This window comes from Bubalus bubalis, chromosome 10 (assembly GCF_019923935.1).
Source record: "Bubalus bubalis isolate 160015118507 breed Murrah chromosome 10, NDDB_SH_1, whole genome shotgun sequence".
NCBI lineage: Eukaryota > Metazoa > Chordata > Mammalia > Artiodactyla > Bovidae > Bubalus > Bubalus bubalis.
Genome location: NC_059166.1, coordinates 14,630,841 through 14,643,966, shown reverse-complemented (window position 1 = coordinate 14,643,966; position 13,126 = coordinate 14,630,841). Strand labels below are relative to the sequence as shown.

Sequence of the window (13,126 nt, the reverse complement as noted above, 5' to 3'; positions counted from 1 at the left end):
ATTGCTTTCCTCTATTTCTTTGCATTGATCGCTGAGGAAGGCTTTCTTATCTCTCCTTGCTAGTCTTTGGAACTCTGCATTTAAATGGGTGTATCTTCCCTTTTCTCTTTTGTCTTTCACTTTTATTCTTTCATAGCTGTTTGTAAGGCCTCCTCAGACAGCCATTTTGCCTTTTTGCATTTCTGTTTCATGGGGATGGTCTTGATCACTGCCTCCTGTACAATGTCATGAACCTTCATCCATAGATCTTCAGGCACTCTTGTCTATCAGATCTAATCCCTTGAATCTATTTGTCACTTCCACTGTATAGTCATAATGGATTTGATTTAGGTCATACCTGAATGATCTAGTGGTTTTCCCCACTTTCTTCAATTTAAGTCTGAATTTGGCAATAAGGGGTTCATGATCTGAGCCACAGTCAGCTCCTGGTCTTGTTTTTGCTGACTGTATAGAGTTTTTCCATCTTTGGCTGCAAAGAATATAATCAATCTGATTATGGTGTTGACCATCTGGTGATGTCCATGTGTAGAGTCTTCTCTTATGTTGTTGGAAGAGGGTATTTGCTATGACCAGTGTAATCTCTTGGCAAAACTCTGTTAGCCTTTGTCCTGCTTCATACTGTACTCCAAGGCCAAATTTGCCCATTACTCCAGGTATTTCTTGACTTCCTACTTTTGCATTCCAGTCCTCTATAATGAAAGGGACATCTTTTTGGGTGTTAGTTCTAGAAGGTCTTGTAGGTCTTCACAGAACCATTCAACTTCAGCATCTTCAGCATTATCGGTCAGGGCATAGACTTGGATTACTGTGATATTGAATGGTTTGCCTTGGAAATGAACAGAGATCATTCCCACAGAAGAGCATCCCACTATGCTTCTTTATACTGCTAATCTAGATACTGTTAAGTTCCAATCACTTCATAGCAAATAGATGGGGAAAAGTGGAAACTGACAGGTTTTCTTTTCTTGGGCTCCAATATCACTGCAGATGGTGACTGCAACCATGAAATTAAAAGATGTTTGCTCGTTGGAAGAAAAGCTATGACAAACCTAAACAGTGTATTAAAAAGCAGAGATATCACTTTACTGACAAAGGTCAATATAGTCAAATCTATGGTTTTTTCAGTACTCATGTGTGGATGTGAGACCTGAAACATCAAGAAGGCCGAGAAACAAAGAACTGATGCTTTCCATCTGTGTTGCTGGATAATAATCTTGAGAGTCTCTTGGATTGCAAGGAGATCAAACTAGTCAATCTTAAAGGATATCAACGCTGAATATTCATTGGAAGGACTGATGCTGAAAGTGAAGCTCTGATATTTGGCCACCTTATGTGAAGAGTTGATTTACTGGAAAAGACCCTGATGCTAGGAAAGATAGAAGGCAAGAGGAGATAGGGGCAACAGAGGATAAGATGGTTGGATGGCATCACTGACTCAATGGACACGAGTTTGAGCAAACTCTGGGAGATAGTGAAGGACAGGGAAGCCTGCCGTGCTGCAGTTATGTGGTCACAGAGAGTCGGACATGACTTTGTGACTGAACAACAGTAACTATAAGCACTGAAGCTTACTTACTACTGGATTCCCTCAGGGCTCAGCTCTTGACTAATTTTCTGTCTATACTTATTTAAGTCTCCAAGCTTTTAACTTCCCTTTATATACCAAGGACTCTGAACATCTGGCCCCCTCCTGTCTCATCTCCCGCTACCCACTCCGCATATTTGCTGGGGCGTGAAACAGTCTCACACTTACCTTCCCCCAGACTGAACTCCATCTTTCCTCCCAAACCTGCTTCATTGCCTTTCCATCTCAACTGATGGAAACTCCATTTTTCCAACTGCTTGGTTGAAAAATCATAGTGTCATTTATGACTCCCCTTCCTTCATAATCCATATCTAATGCTAAACATTCTCTTTGTTCTGCCCTTGAAATATATTCAGAATCTATTTCTTACCATCTCTATAGCTATGACCTTTGTTCAAGCCACTCTACCTGGATCATTGAAATTGTTTCTCTCACTTCTCCCCTCTTTGACCAGTCTAAGCCATATGCTCACACAGCACCAGAATGATGCTGCTAAAAGAGGGATTCTGTCATTTCTCTGGTAAGAAAGTAGATGGGAAAAGATCATTAGGATATATCAGAGAAAATTAAGGATGCTGAAAGTGCATTTAAGGAATGTGACAAAGTGCATGGAAACAAAACTGGGGGAAAATGGAGGCTTAACTACAGGCACAAGAATATTTTGAATAATTTTGTGTCAATAATTTTGAAAACTTAGTCAAAGGAACAAATTCTCAGAAAGTATGATTAGCATTATTGACCCAATCACAATTTTGAAAGCCTGAATATTTATAAAACCATTTTTAGAGGCTTTTTTTTTTTTAACAAGAGTAAAAAACAAACAATAATCATTGCTCTTACAGAGTTGAGATTACACTGTAGGAGATCAAGCAATAAATAAGATAATTAAATTAGCATTTGAGATGAAGATAATGCTAAAGAGAAAAACTGAATAGGGAACAGGAAAAGGATGTTGTCCTTTCAAAGAGGTGGCCAAGAGAGGATTGACTAAAAGGTGACCTTTCAGTAAAGGCCCAAGGAGATGAGGAAGAATGCCTGGAAAATATCAGGCAAAGAGACAAGAACATTCCAGAAATGTTGGCAAGGGCAAAGGCCTTTGAGTAGGAACACACTTGCATGTTTGAGGTTCTCTTTTCAGTGTGGTTTCACTGACTCCCCTGCTTAAAATTGCAACACCACCTTACCTTCCTTGTCCTTCTATCTTCTATTCTAATATAAAATGCCTTTATTTATCATATTTATTATTTCTTAATTGCCTCCTCCTATGAAAAGGCAAGTTATATTAGGGTAGAAGTTTTGTCTGTTTTACTTATGGGTATATCACAAATGCCTAGAACACTACTTTACACATAGAAAGAGTTCAATAAGTATTTGTTGAAAGAGAAGGAAAGACCATTTTAGGACCATATGGTCCTGTTCAAAATTACCATAAAATATCTGGTTTATGCCAAAAGGTCCTTGATAATTGGTCATATCTGGTCCTATCCAAAATGTCCATAGAGACATTTGGTCCACATCAAAAGGTCCTTGATATTTGGCCCTGTCCTAAACTATTTGTTCTATGAACCAAATACACTCATGGACATTTTGGACCAAATGTGGGCTAACGGAAAACACTGGAAAGAACAGAAAAAAAAAATTAAGAAACCAAATGGATAAAGTAGTTCAGAGTCTAAAATGCTTCCAATAAAGGTAAAATGAGGACTGAAAACTGACCACTGAGCGAGGAGCAAAAAGCACCCTCATGAACCTGCCATGGCTAGACGGGCAAGGGAAAACACGATTGGAATGGGTTCTAGAAAGGATGAGATTTCAGATAGTACTTTCAAAGGACTTCACTTTTGTAAAAGAAAGAAAACAATGGACAGTAGCTCACTATATACATTATCCAGGATATGGGAGCAACCTGAATGTTCATCAACAGAGGAATCGATAATGATGTAGTGCGTATACACGATGGGATATTACTCTCTGCCTCTGCTGTGAAAAGGAACAAAACTGGGTCATTTGTAGAGATGTAGAGGGACCTAAAGACTGTCATACAGAGTGAAGAAAGCCAAAAAGAGAAAAACAAATACTGTATATTCATGCATATATGTAGAATCTGAAAAAATTGGTATAGATGATCTTATCTACAAAGCAGAAAATAGAGATACAGATGTAAAGAGCAAACATATAAATACCAAGGGGGAAGGGAAGGAATGTGATGAATTGGGAGATTGTGATTGACATATATACACTATTGAGCCTCTGTATAAGATTGATAACTAATGAGAAACTACTGTATAGCACAGGGAACTGTATCCATTGGTCTGTGATGACCCGAGTGGGAAGGAAATCTAAAGAAGAGGGGATACATGCATATGTATAGCAGGTTCACTTTGCTGTACAGAAACTAACACGACATTGTAAAGCAACTATACCCCAATAAAATTTTTTTTTAAAAATGGACAATAGCTGAAAGGAGGGGTATGGTTAAGAAAGAAGGTATTAAGAATAATGACACTATATTTCATGTGGGTGGGAAAAATCCAGCAGAGAAAGAGAGAGAAAAAATAAAGAAGCAAAGTACTACAGGAATTATCTTCTGGAACAGAGCTGGGAGGATGGGATCCACTGTACATGTGGAGGGGCTGGCCTTAGCTCGGAGCACAGATGGTTCGTCCATAGTAACAGGAGAGGAGACGGAGTATTCGGTCACAGATGCGTGTAGGTGGGTTGATGTGGTCGTGGGAGCTTGCGGAAATTCTTTTTTGACTGCTTCTATTTTCTCAGAGAAATAGGAAGCGGTGTCATCAGCTAAGAGTAAGGATGAAGGAGGAGGTGTGGAAGGTTTGAGGAGAAAAGGTATAAAATAGTTGTCCCAGAAATGCAGAGGGAAGAGAGTCCAAAAATGCCTTTGGAGTGCCGGGGAGCATTAAAGGCCCACTTGGGTTAGTCAGCGTGCCTGGGGGTGTGTTTATCTCCAACCACAGTCAACTGCATGAACGTAGGCAGGAGCTGGGCTGAGAGCTGGCTTTAACCAAAAAGTCACTTGGTGGATCAGATGGTAAAGAGTCTGCCTTCAATTCAGGAAACCTGGGTTCAATCCCTGGCTCAGGAAATCCCCTGGAGAAGGGAATGACAACCCACTCCAATATTCTTGCCCAGAGAATTCCATGGACAGAGGAGCCTGATGGGCTACAGTCTATGGGGTTGCAAAGAGTTGGACATGACTGAGAAACTAACACTTTCACTTTTTCTTGTTTAACCAGGAGAGAAGAACAAAGTGAGACCTGGTTGTTGGTTTATCTTCCACATATACAGTTAACCCCCACCATGACTCAGTAAATGAGATACACAAATTCAACTGCACAAAATGCAGGGTTGCATTAACGAGATGTTAGTGAAAAACACAGCATTTTAAGTTAGGACTGTACTATCACAAGACACACAGGAAGAGTATTAGAACTTACACAAAGCACAAAACATGCAATGAGAAAATAAAGTCGCAAATGGCTGAGAGATCAAGGCCTAATCCCACCACTTTCTAAGGCCACTAGTAACCCCTCCCCCCACCCTGATCCTCACTTTTTTTAAAATTTAATTTTATTTTATTTTTTAACTTTACAATATTGTATTGGTTTTGCCATATATCAACATGAATCCACCACAGGTATACACGTGTTCCCCAACCTGAACACGTGTATCCTGTTCTCCCTCCTCCCTCCCCATACCATTCCTCTGGGTCGTCCCAGTGCACCAGCCCCAAGCATCCAGTATCGTGCATCAAACCTGGACTGGCGACTCATTTCATATATGATATTATACATGTTTCAATGCCATTCTCCCAAATCATCCCACCCTCTCCCTCTCCTTACTTCTTAAGCACCAGGATGTAAGAACTTGGTGACTTGGTTTGCCTTCCTGTGAGAATGGAGGAGGAAAAGAGGTCTGGAGCCAATGGCCAATTACACTGTTATGTAAATACACACTGTCTATGGCCTTATATTTTCAAAGACAACAATACAGCACGAGAAATAACAAAAGTAAATGCAGATGAAAAAATAACACAGAGCTATTGGAGAACAACTCAGGAAATGAATCTACTGGGATTGTCATAACAAGTACAGAAGAGGGAAATGCAAATCAAAGAATTTCTAGGAAAATGGGGACAGCTCCGAACCAGAATGAATGGGTGCCTGGGAGACCTGAGTCAGCGCAAGTCCCAGACTATACTAGTGAAACAAGGGTATTATCAGTTAGCTGTTAATAAATAATAAATTGTAACCTGCTGAAGCTCCAATACCTTGACCACCTGATGCAAAGAGCTGACTCACTGGAAAAGACCCTGATACTGGGAAAGATTGAGGGTAAGAGAAGGGGGTGACAGAGGATAAGATGATTGGATGGCATCATTGATTCAATGGACATGAGTTTGAGCAAGCTCCAGGAAATGGTGAAGGACAGGGGAGCCTGGCGTGCTGCAGACGGTGGAGTCACAGAGAGTCAGACACGACTTAGCAACTGATCAACAGCAAGGTACCTTCACTGATCAGGTTTGCTTTAATAAAATTTGTAGGTCCTCCAACTATCACACAACCTTAACAAAAAGATGTTGGCCAAGCTGAATTTAGGAACTTGGAGTCAGTTTGAGCTCCAGCTGGCTAAGACTGGTTAGGTCCACTGACCCTCCATCTGACCATGGGTGAGTGTCCGCATGGTGACCTTTTGATGTCAGAGGGCCCAAAACTCCACCCTCTGATCACATTGATGCCACATTTTTGGAACACGGAGCCCATGAAGACATCTGTGGCTTAGTTACATCTGCAGAGAACGAGGATCACCTCACCCGTTTCTTATCTCCAGTGACCTTTCCCATGTTCAGCTTTATCCCATAAATACTCAGAACCCCTCACCTTCAGGGAGATGGACTGAAATTTGTTCTCTCATCTCCTCAATTGGCTGCCTTGTGAATAAACCCTTTCTCTGCTGCAAATCTTAGTGTCTCAGCCTTTGACTCGCTGAGTAATGGGCAAACAAACCTGATTTGGTAACACTAGAACCGTTACGCTGGAAGGTTTTCCAGCCAGAGTATTTACCTTGTGTTGCTCACGTTTCCGTTGTATTGTGTTGGCTGTTTCCTCGTGAACCTGCTGAATGGTTATTTCCTCTCTTAGGGCCACCTCTGCTCTGTATAACCAGGCCCCTATGGTGCCCAGAGGTGCAGGAAGAGACTTATCAAGTTGTATATGCCAATCGAAGAGCTGAAATAGAAAGTAGAAAGACAGTGTCTTAACACAGAAAAAAAACAATTCCTAAAATTCCCCCAAATGATTTTAAAGCCTACAAAATGCTGTAAGTTATTAATTTTGGGTTAATTTAATAAATATCAAGTAAGAAAATATCTGTGTCCTAATCTAATGTTTTGAAAAGTTCAGAACACAGATACTTTCCTTCAAAATCTCCCACATAATGAGAACAGGTCCAGAAAAATCAGGGTCATCTAGACATCTCGGGAGGAAAATGAGAATTCAGGATTCTTTCTACAATAATGTAATTCTCTAATGATTTAATAATTTCTCCCACTTATCTGATTCTCAGGAACTGCTTCACAGCTTATTGGAATGATGGGGGGATGGGTTGGGATCTAACTTATTCTTTAATAGAGCTTAATGGGAAAAGTTGGATTATAAAAATGAAAATGGAATAAGTACAAGGTAAATATTCCCATGAGGGATAGAAATTTCAGAGGTTTTGAAATCTCAGACTTAATGTTTGCAAAATATTAAAATGAAAGCTACAGAGCAAGGTTCCTTCAAGTTCAAGACCAGATAAGAAGATAAACTTAAATTAAAGAATATAAAAATAAATGTGAATACAGGAAGATAATTAGCTGTTGATGAAATCTGGTTATGGAATTTGGAGAAGTTGAGGCCTCATTCTTGGGGAGTTACTTCTAAAAACCCAGGATTAAATTGTGTAAAAGGAGAAGTAACCCAGGTGGTCTTTCAGGATTTCAGTGGGTTGTCTTGTCGATGGTGATATTACAATAAGGCAGGCAAAGTAGGGAAAGAGTTGTTAAACAGGCACTTCCACTAACTTAAAGGAAAACTTGACGAGAGGACAAAGACCATCCCACTGGTAAAACTTCCAACCACAGACAGAGGCATGAGGACCTGGTATAACATCGTTGTGAAGAAAGAGATGATAGAAGGTATTCTCGACTAATTTAAGTCCTAATGAAATGAATTATCAGAGGACTTACCCTGGAGGACACTCTATCCCAGGCCTGTTTTACCAATGCTTGGTCAAGTGACAATTTACCATCTCTATGTAATGGTTGCAATAAGTGTTCAATCTGTTTCCTCTTCATTTCATATTGAACTCTGAAATGCTTAAATGACTAAAAGAGGAAAAATAGCAAGAACATGGCAGTCAGTCAAAAAAAGCAAAAGCAAAGGAAACCAGGTTTCCTAAATAACAATCCTTTATATTTGGATAACGTTCAATAAATGTTGCTGATAATAATAATGACAATCGTGATACAGCCAGCATTCATCTAGCCCTGATGATGACCCTGGCCCCTTGCGAAGTGCCTTCTGCACATTATCGTCTCTGGCTTCCCATCATGCTACAACTTAGACAAGCCCGTTATTACTACCACAGTAAGCCCAGAGGTGACTTGGCAAACACAAGTAGTAGAGACAGCACTCAAGGCTAGGATTTCTCATTCCTAGGTATAATCTACAAGCCAGTCCCTGCTCATGATGAAGTAATAAACAAGAGTATAAATCTATGTTCATAATCAAAATTGTTGTTTTACTTTAAAGTACCAGTTTACAAGTAGAAATTGTATACATCCAAAAAAAAAAAAAACAATTAATGGTTTCCTAATTTATATTTAAGTAAATTTGTATAAAGAGGTTTACTTTATGCAATAACCTTTTGCTTTAATTTTATGATGTTAAAATACTAAATATTATATCTTTCTTTTGTCACAGTATGGTTAAGATAAATTTGTAACAGGTAGACTAAACTGTAAGTCTAAGATAAATTTGTAACAGGTAGACTAAACTGTAAGTCTAATATTAATATAACCTAAGAAAGGTTAGTGATTTTAATGAAAGCCCTACATTTTACATTACACTGCTGCTGCTGCTAAGTCGCTTCAGTCGTGTCCAGCTCTGTGTGACCCCATAGACGGCAGCCCACCAGGCTCCCCCGTCCCTGGGATTCTCCAGGCAAGAACACTGGAGTGGGTTGCCATTTCCTTCTCCAATGCGTGAAAGTGAAAAGGGAAAGTGAAGTCGCTCAGTCGTGTCCGACTCTTCGCGACCCCATGGACTGCAGCCCACCAGGCTCCTCCGTCCATGGGATTTTCCAGGCAAGAGTACTGGAGTGGGGTGCCATCGCCTTCTCTGTACATTACATTAACCCACTCTAAAATATGTTTCAAAGTCTACATATGAATTAAAAATGTCACTGAATGTGCATTTAATGTCTTTAATATTAAAAATATTAAGGAACATGAGAATAGCCCCCATAGAATCTAACAGATAGCACATTTGAAAGAACTTCTAAGTCACTAAGTACACAAACATGTAAATTCACATGAAGAACACTGGGGGGAGATGGTGAATAAATATTTTACCACAAAGTTTACCTACCATTCACTATAACTTAATGCAATTTTAAAGTACCAAAACATATTATCAGCCTTAAATTTTATTCTACAGAATTCTATATACAGAAAAACTGGAAAATGCACTATTAATTGATAAGTACAAACATTAGATTCTGATTACATAATAAACATACAAATGAAAGAAAACGTTCCCTATGTGGTCTAACCCTATTTAAGAGACTGATCTGAAAGGAATGCTTCTGTTTTGTACTTTTCTGATACTTAGATTTCCTCTTATAAATTAACTTCTGTACAATGGTAACTTTATAACTTGGAATTTATTTTTTGATAATTTATGCTAAAACTGAAGCTCACTAATGGACTAAATAAGGACATTCATTCTGTTCTTGCATTTATAGCCTCAATTTACTGATTTAATCATTTTAATGTTCCCAGAAAATTACCTTTTGGGGGAAAAAAATTATAATGAGCTTCAGCAAAAGGAACACATATATAAGAATGTATTTATTGCATTTCCAAGTCCATCAAATGTAATATTGATGAAACCATCCATCTAAATTCAGGCACACTTTATAGATATGATTATATAAAATCACACACTAATTCCAACAGCTAAATCTTTTATCATCTGCCGTTTCACATCTCTTACATCATTCACCTTTTTTTTGTAGCAAAAATTGTCAAAATACATTGTAGATTAGAATATACCATAGTTCTGCCACCGAAATGCAATGATATTTTAAGCAGGAGAAAATGTCAGTGCTACGCAGAGTAAGTCACAATTCAATGGAAAAAAAAAAAACTTGTTAAAGGATTTTGGAAGTGGAAATTGGAAGCTGAAATCTAATTAATGACGGTGTGATGAAACTGGGAGAAAGAGCAACAGCAACAGCAGCAACACTGGACTCAACCTGAATGCAGCGGTGCTGAGTGAGGCAGGTAGCAGGAGAAACCGATCTTACTAAGGGACCTACGCCAACTCTTCATGCTGCAATTTTTATTTAATTCAGCTTATCCTATAGAAAATGTCAATTTGCCACTGAAGTCACATTTTGGAGGAATTTCTTGTGAGGTAACATCTGTAAGGTCATGTGTTACATAAAAACAATGGCCAGATTTTTGTGTTTTGGATCGTCTACAAGACTGAGTTCTGGGAAAGTGATGGAGCCTCAGAACTCTATATAACGTGACACATACAATTTAAAACTACCAACTCCAGCTCTGGGTGTATATCCGAAGCAAATGAAAACAAAGTATCAAAGAGATATACACGCACTCTCATGTTTATTGTCACCACAGTCAATTGTTAGAAACAATTAAGTGCCCATTAACGGAAGAATTGGCAAAGAAGATGCGGTGTATATATATAATGGCATATTATTCAGCCATGAGAAAAACGGACAGCCTGACATAAGTGACAACATGGGTGAAACTTCAAGATGCTGTACTAAGCAAGATAAGGTAGAGAAAAACAAAGATTGTATAATATCATTTATATATGGAATCTAAAAAGTCAAACTCCTAAAAACAGAGAGCAAAAGGATGGTTACCAGGGGATAGAGGGTGGAGGGGAGAGGGTGGATATTTAAGTATACAAACTGGAAAAGTTTAGGGTATATAAGTCCTAGTTCCAAATGCACAGTACAGGGAATATGGACAATAGTATTGCATTACAATCATCAAAATTGCTAAGAGACTGGAACTAAAACATCTCACCCACTAAAAATAAATGATAATAATGTCACATGATAGAGGTGCTAATTATTGTTACAATGGCAAACATATTACAATATATAAATGCATTAAATTTTAAAAACTACCTATTTACATAGAAACATGATTAAATTATATGTAAACAAGATAATGCATATTATTTTTAAAAGATATTTCTCATTAACATCACTTGAAAGATTAAACATAGATTAAATGACATATGTGGCTCTTACTCATGAAAGGCTTTTAAGAAAAATGAAATATCTCTTCCATACATTACCTGATATTTATCCTGCAAACTTGAGTCTGTCATCTGTGCCCTTGTCAAATCTCTTTCAAATTGTTCTATCCAAACTTTCATCTCCTTCAAAATTAGCCTGTCTTCTCTCTAGAAACCACAAGACATTACAATTTTATTAGTAACTGTGCATTTACTTAATTGCTGATTAATGCCTGACTGATCCTAGGATACACTGAATATTTAACAAGCTCCAAATGTCTCTGAAAAACTTTCTCCTTCCCTGCCCTCACCTTTTCCGGAGAATAAGAAGCAAAAATTAATTCTATAAAAAATCTTAATTATCATACTGAATACTGAAATTATCTACCTCTGTTGTTCTTCTCAAGAAACATTAATTTAATTAAGAAAATATGCTCCCGAGGAAATGTGCTAAGCACAAAAATACTCAGAAAAAGCAGTGGCTTGGAATGGGAGTGGAAATAGGCCTGTGGTTGCGTCTTAACCCAAGGCCACTCACTGGTAACCCAGAGGACTGATCAAGATAAGATTAATTTTGACTGAATTAAAGGAGCTACAGTCAGAGTAACATTGGATTACTTGTGTACATTATGTTTAAAAACATTATGCGATAATATAACATAAGCCCCATGAGGGCAGAAAGCACATTTATCTTGCTCAATATGGCATTCCCAAACCCTGGCAACATGAAACCTATATGATATGTACCAGATCATCTGCTGAATGAATTCATTCATTCACATCTCAAAAATGAAAAAGAACTGGAGAGTTACATTCTTGTTTCCACAATTAGTAAGAGCTATTCTAGCACTGATGTAGTGAAAATATCCTAAACTGTCATTAAGACTTCTTATCAGGTAAGAATGCCAGAATAATCACAGACACATTTAATGTGACTTTTTGGCACTTAACTTTCCATTACAACATCTCATCTGATGATCACAGCCCTATGACAGGTTGAAATGGCTGTCCGCAGACAGGTGAAATGGCAGAGGAGAAAGAGTGCTGGCTATGGAGGCAGGCGAAACTGGTTTCAAACTCTGGTCCTGACGTGTATTAGCTCTGTGAATTCAGATGCAATTTTTTAAAATCCTCTCTTCTGTTGTACCATCATCTGGGTGGTCATGGCACCCCCTTTACATGGTTTTGAGGAGAATCAGAGATTCTTCATCAACACCTCCAGAGCAGAGGTTGCCACGAGTGCTATCGTGGTCTGTGTCCTCTTTCTCTTCCTGGCGTTACAAAGACAACCCTCTTGGGCCTGGAACAATTTCCCCTGGGTGATGACTTCCTCAGAGCTCAGCTCAGGTGCACCCTTCTCTAAGAAGCTTTTTTCTGATCCACAGGTCTGAGTTATGAGTTTCTCTTTTGCCAGTGGTGCTCAAACTTTAGTGAACACTAGAATCACCTGGAAAGCTTGTGAAGGAGATGCCTGGGCACACCATCAGGTTTTCTGGCTTAGTGTATCTTGAGAATGTGTATTTATTACAAGTTCCCAGGTGAACCTGATGCTACTGGCTTAGGGACCACATGTTGAGAACATTTTTCTATGATCTTGCAACAACCTGAGCTCAAATATTCACCCAAAATACATTATATTTCATTGTCTCACCTCCCTCCTCCATCCAGCATTCCAAACCACATATGTATCTTTTTTTCTCCAGACTAACATAGCAGTCTGGCACCTGGTGTCACTTGATAGATAACTGGGGAATAAATCACTGATTGGTAACATAGTTAGAGGACAAAATGGAATAGGAGGACCCCAAAGTCTCCGCACTTCCCATGATGGCTCTTCTGAATGAACAAGGGAATGGTATCAAGGCGCATGTTCTGTTCTTGGTTGACTTTCATGGCCACAACAGCACTAATGACATATTTTCTGAGCTCAGAGGAACACAAAGCTCTTGTTCTACCTTCAAGGAACCTGAGCTCAATATGA

The 13,126-nt window shown here is 38.8% G+C and overlaps 1 protein-coding gene across 16 annotated transcripts in view; it reads right to left on the bottom strand.

Moving 5' to 3' along the window:
• The window catches only part of SYNE1 (spectrin repeat containing nuclear envelope protein 1), a 494,933-nt gene that overhangs the window by 347,284 nt on the left and 134,523 nt on the right, over nucleotides 1–13,126 (bottom strand). For all 16 annotated transcript variants that reach the window (XM_044924087.2, XM_044924084.2, XM_044924085.2 and 13 more), the window contains 3 exons: nucleotides 11,206–11,313; nucleotides 7,833–7,970; nucleotides 6,667–6,831 (listed from right to left, as the gene is read on the bottom strand). In XM_044924087.2, coding sequence (XP_044780022.2) covers nucleotides 6,667–6,831; nucleotides 7,833–7,970; nucleotides 11,206–11,313 — 411 coding nt within the window. The remainder of the gene's footprint in view (nucleotides 1–6,666; nucleotides 6,832–7,832; nucleotides 7,971–11,205; nucleotides 11,314–13,126) is intronic.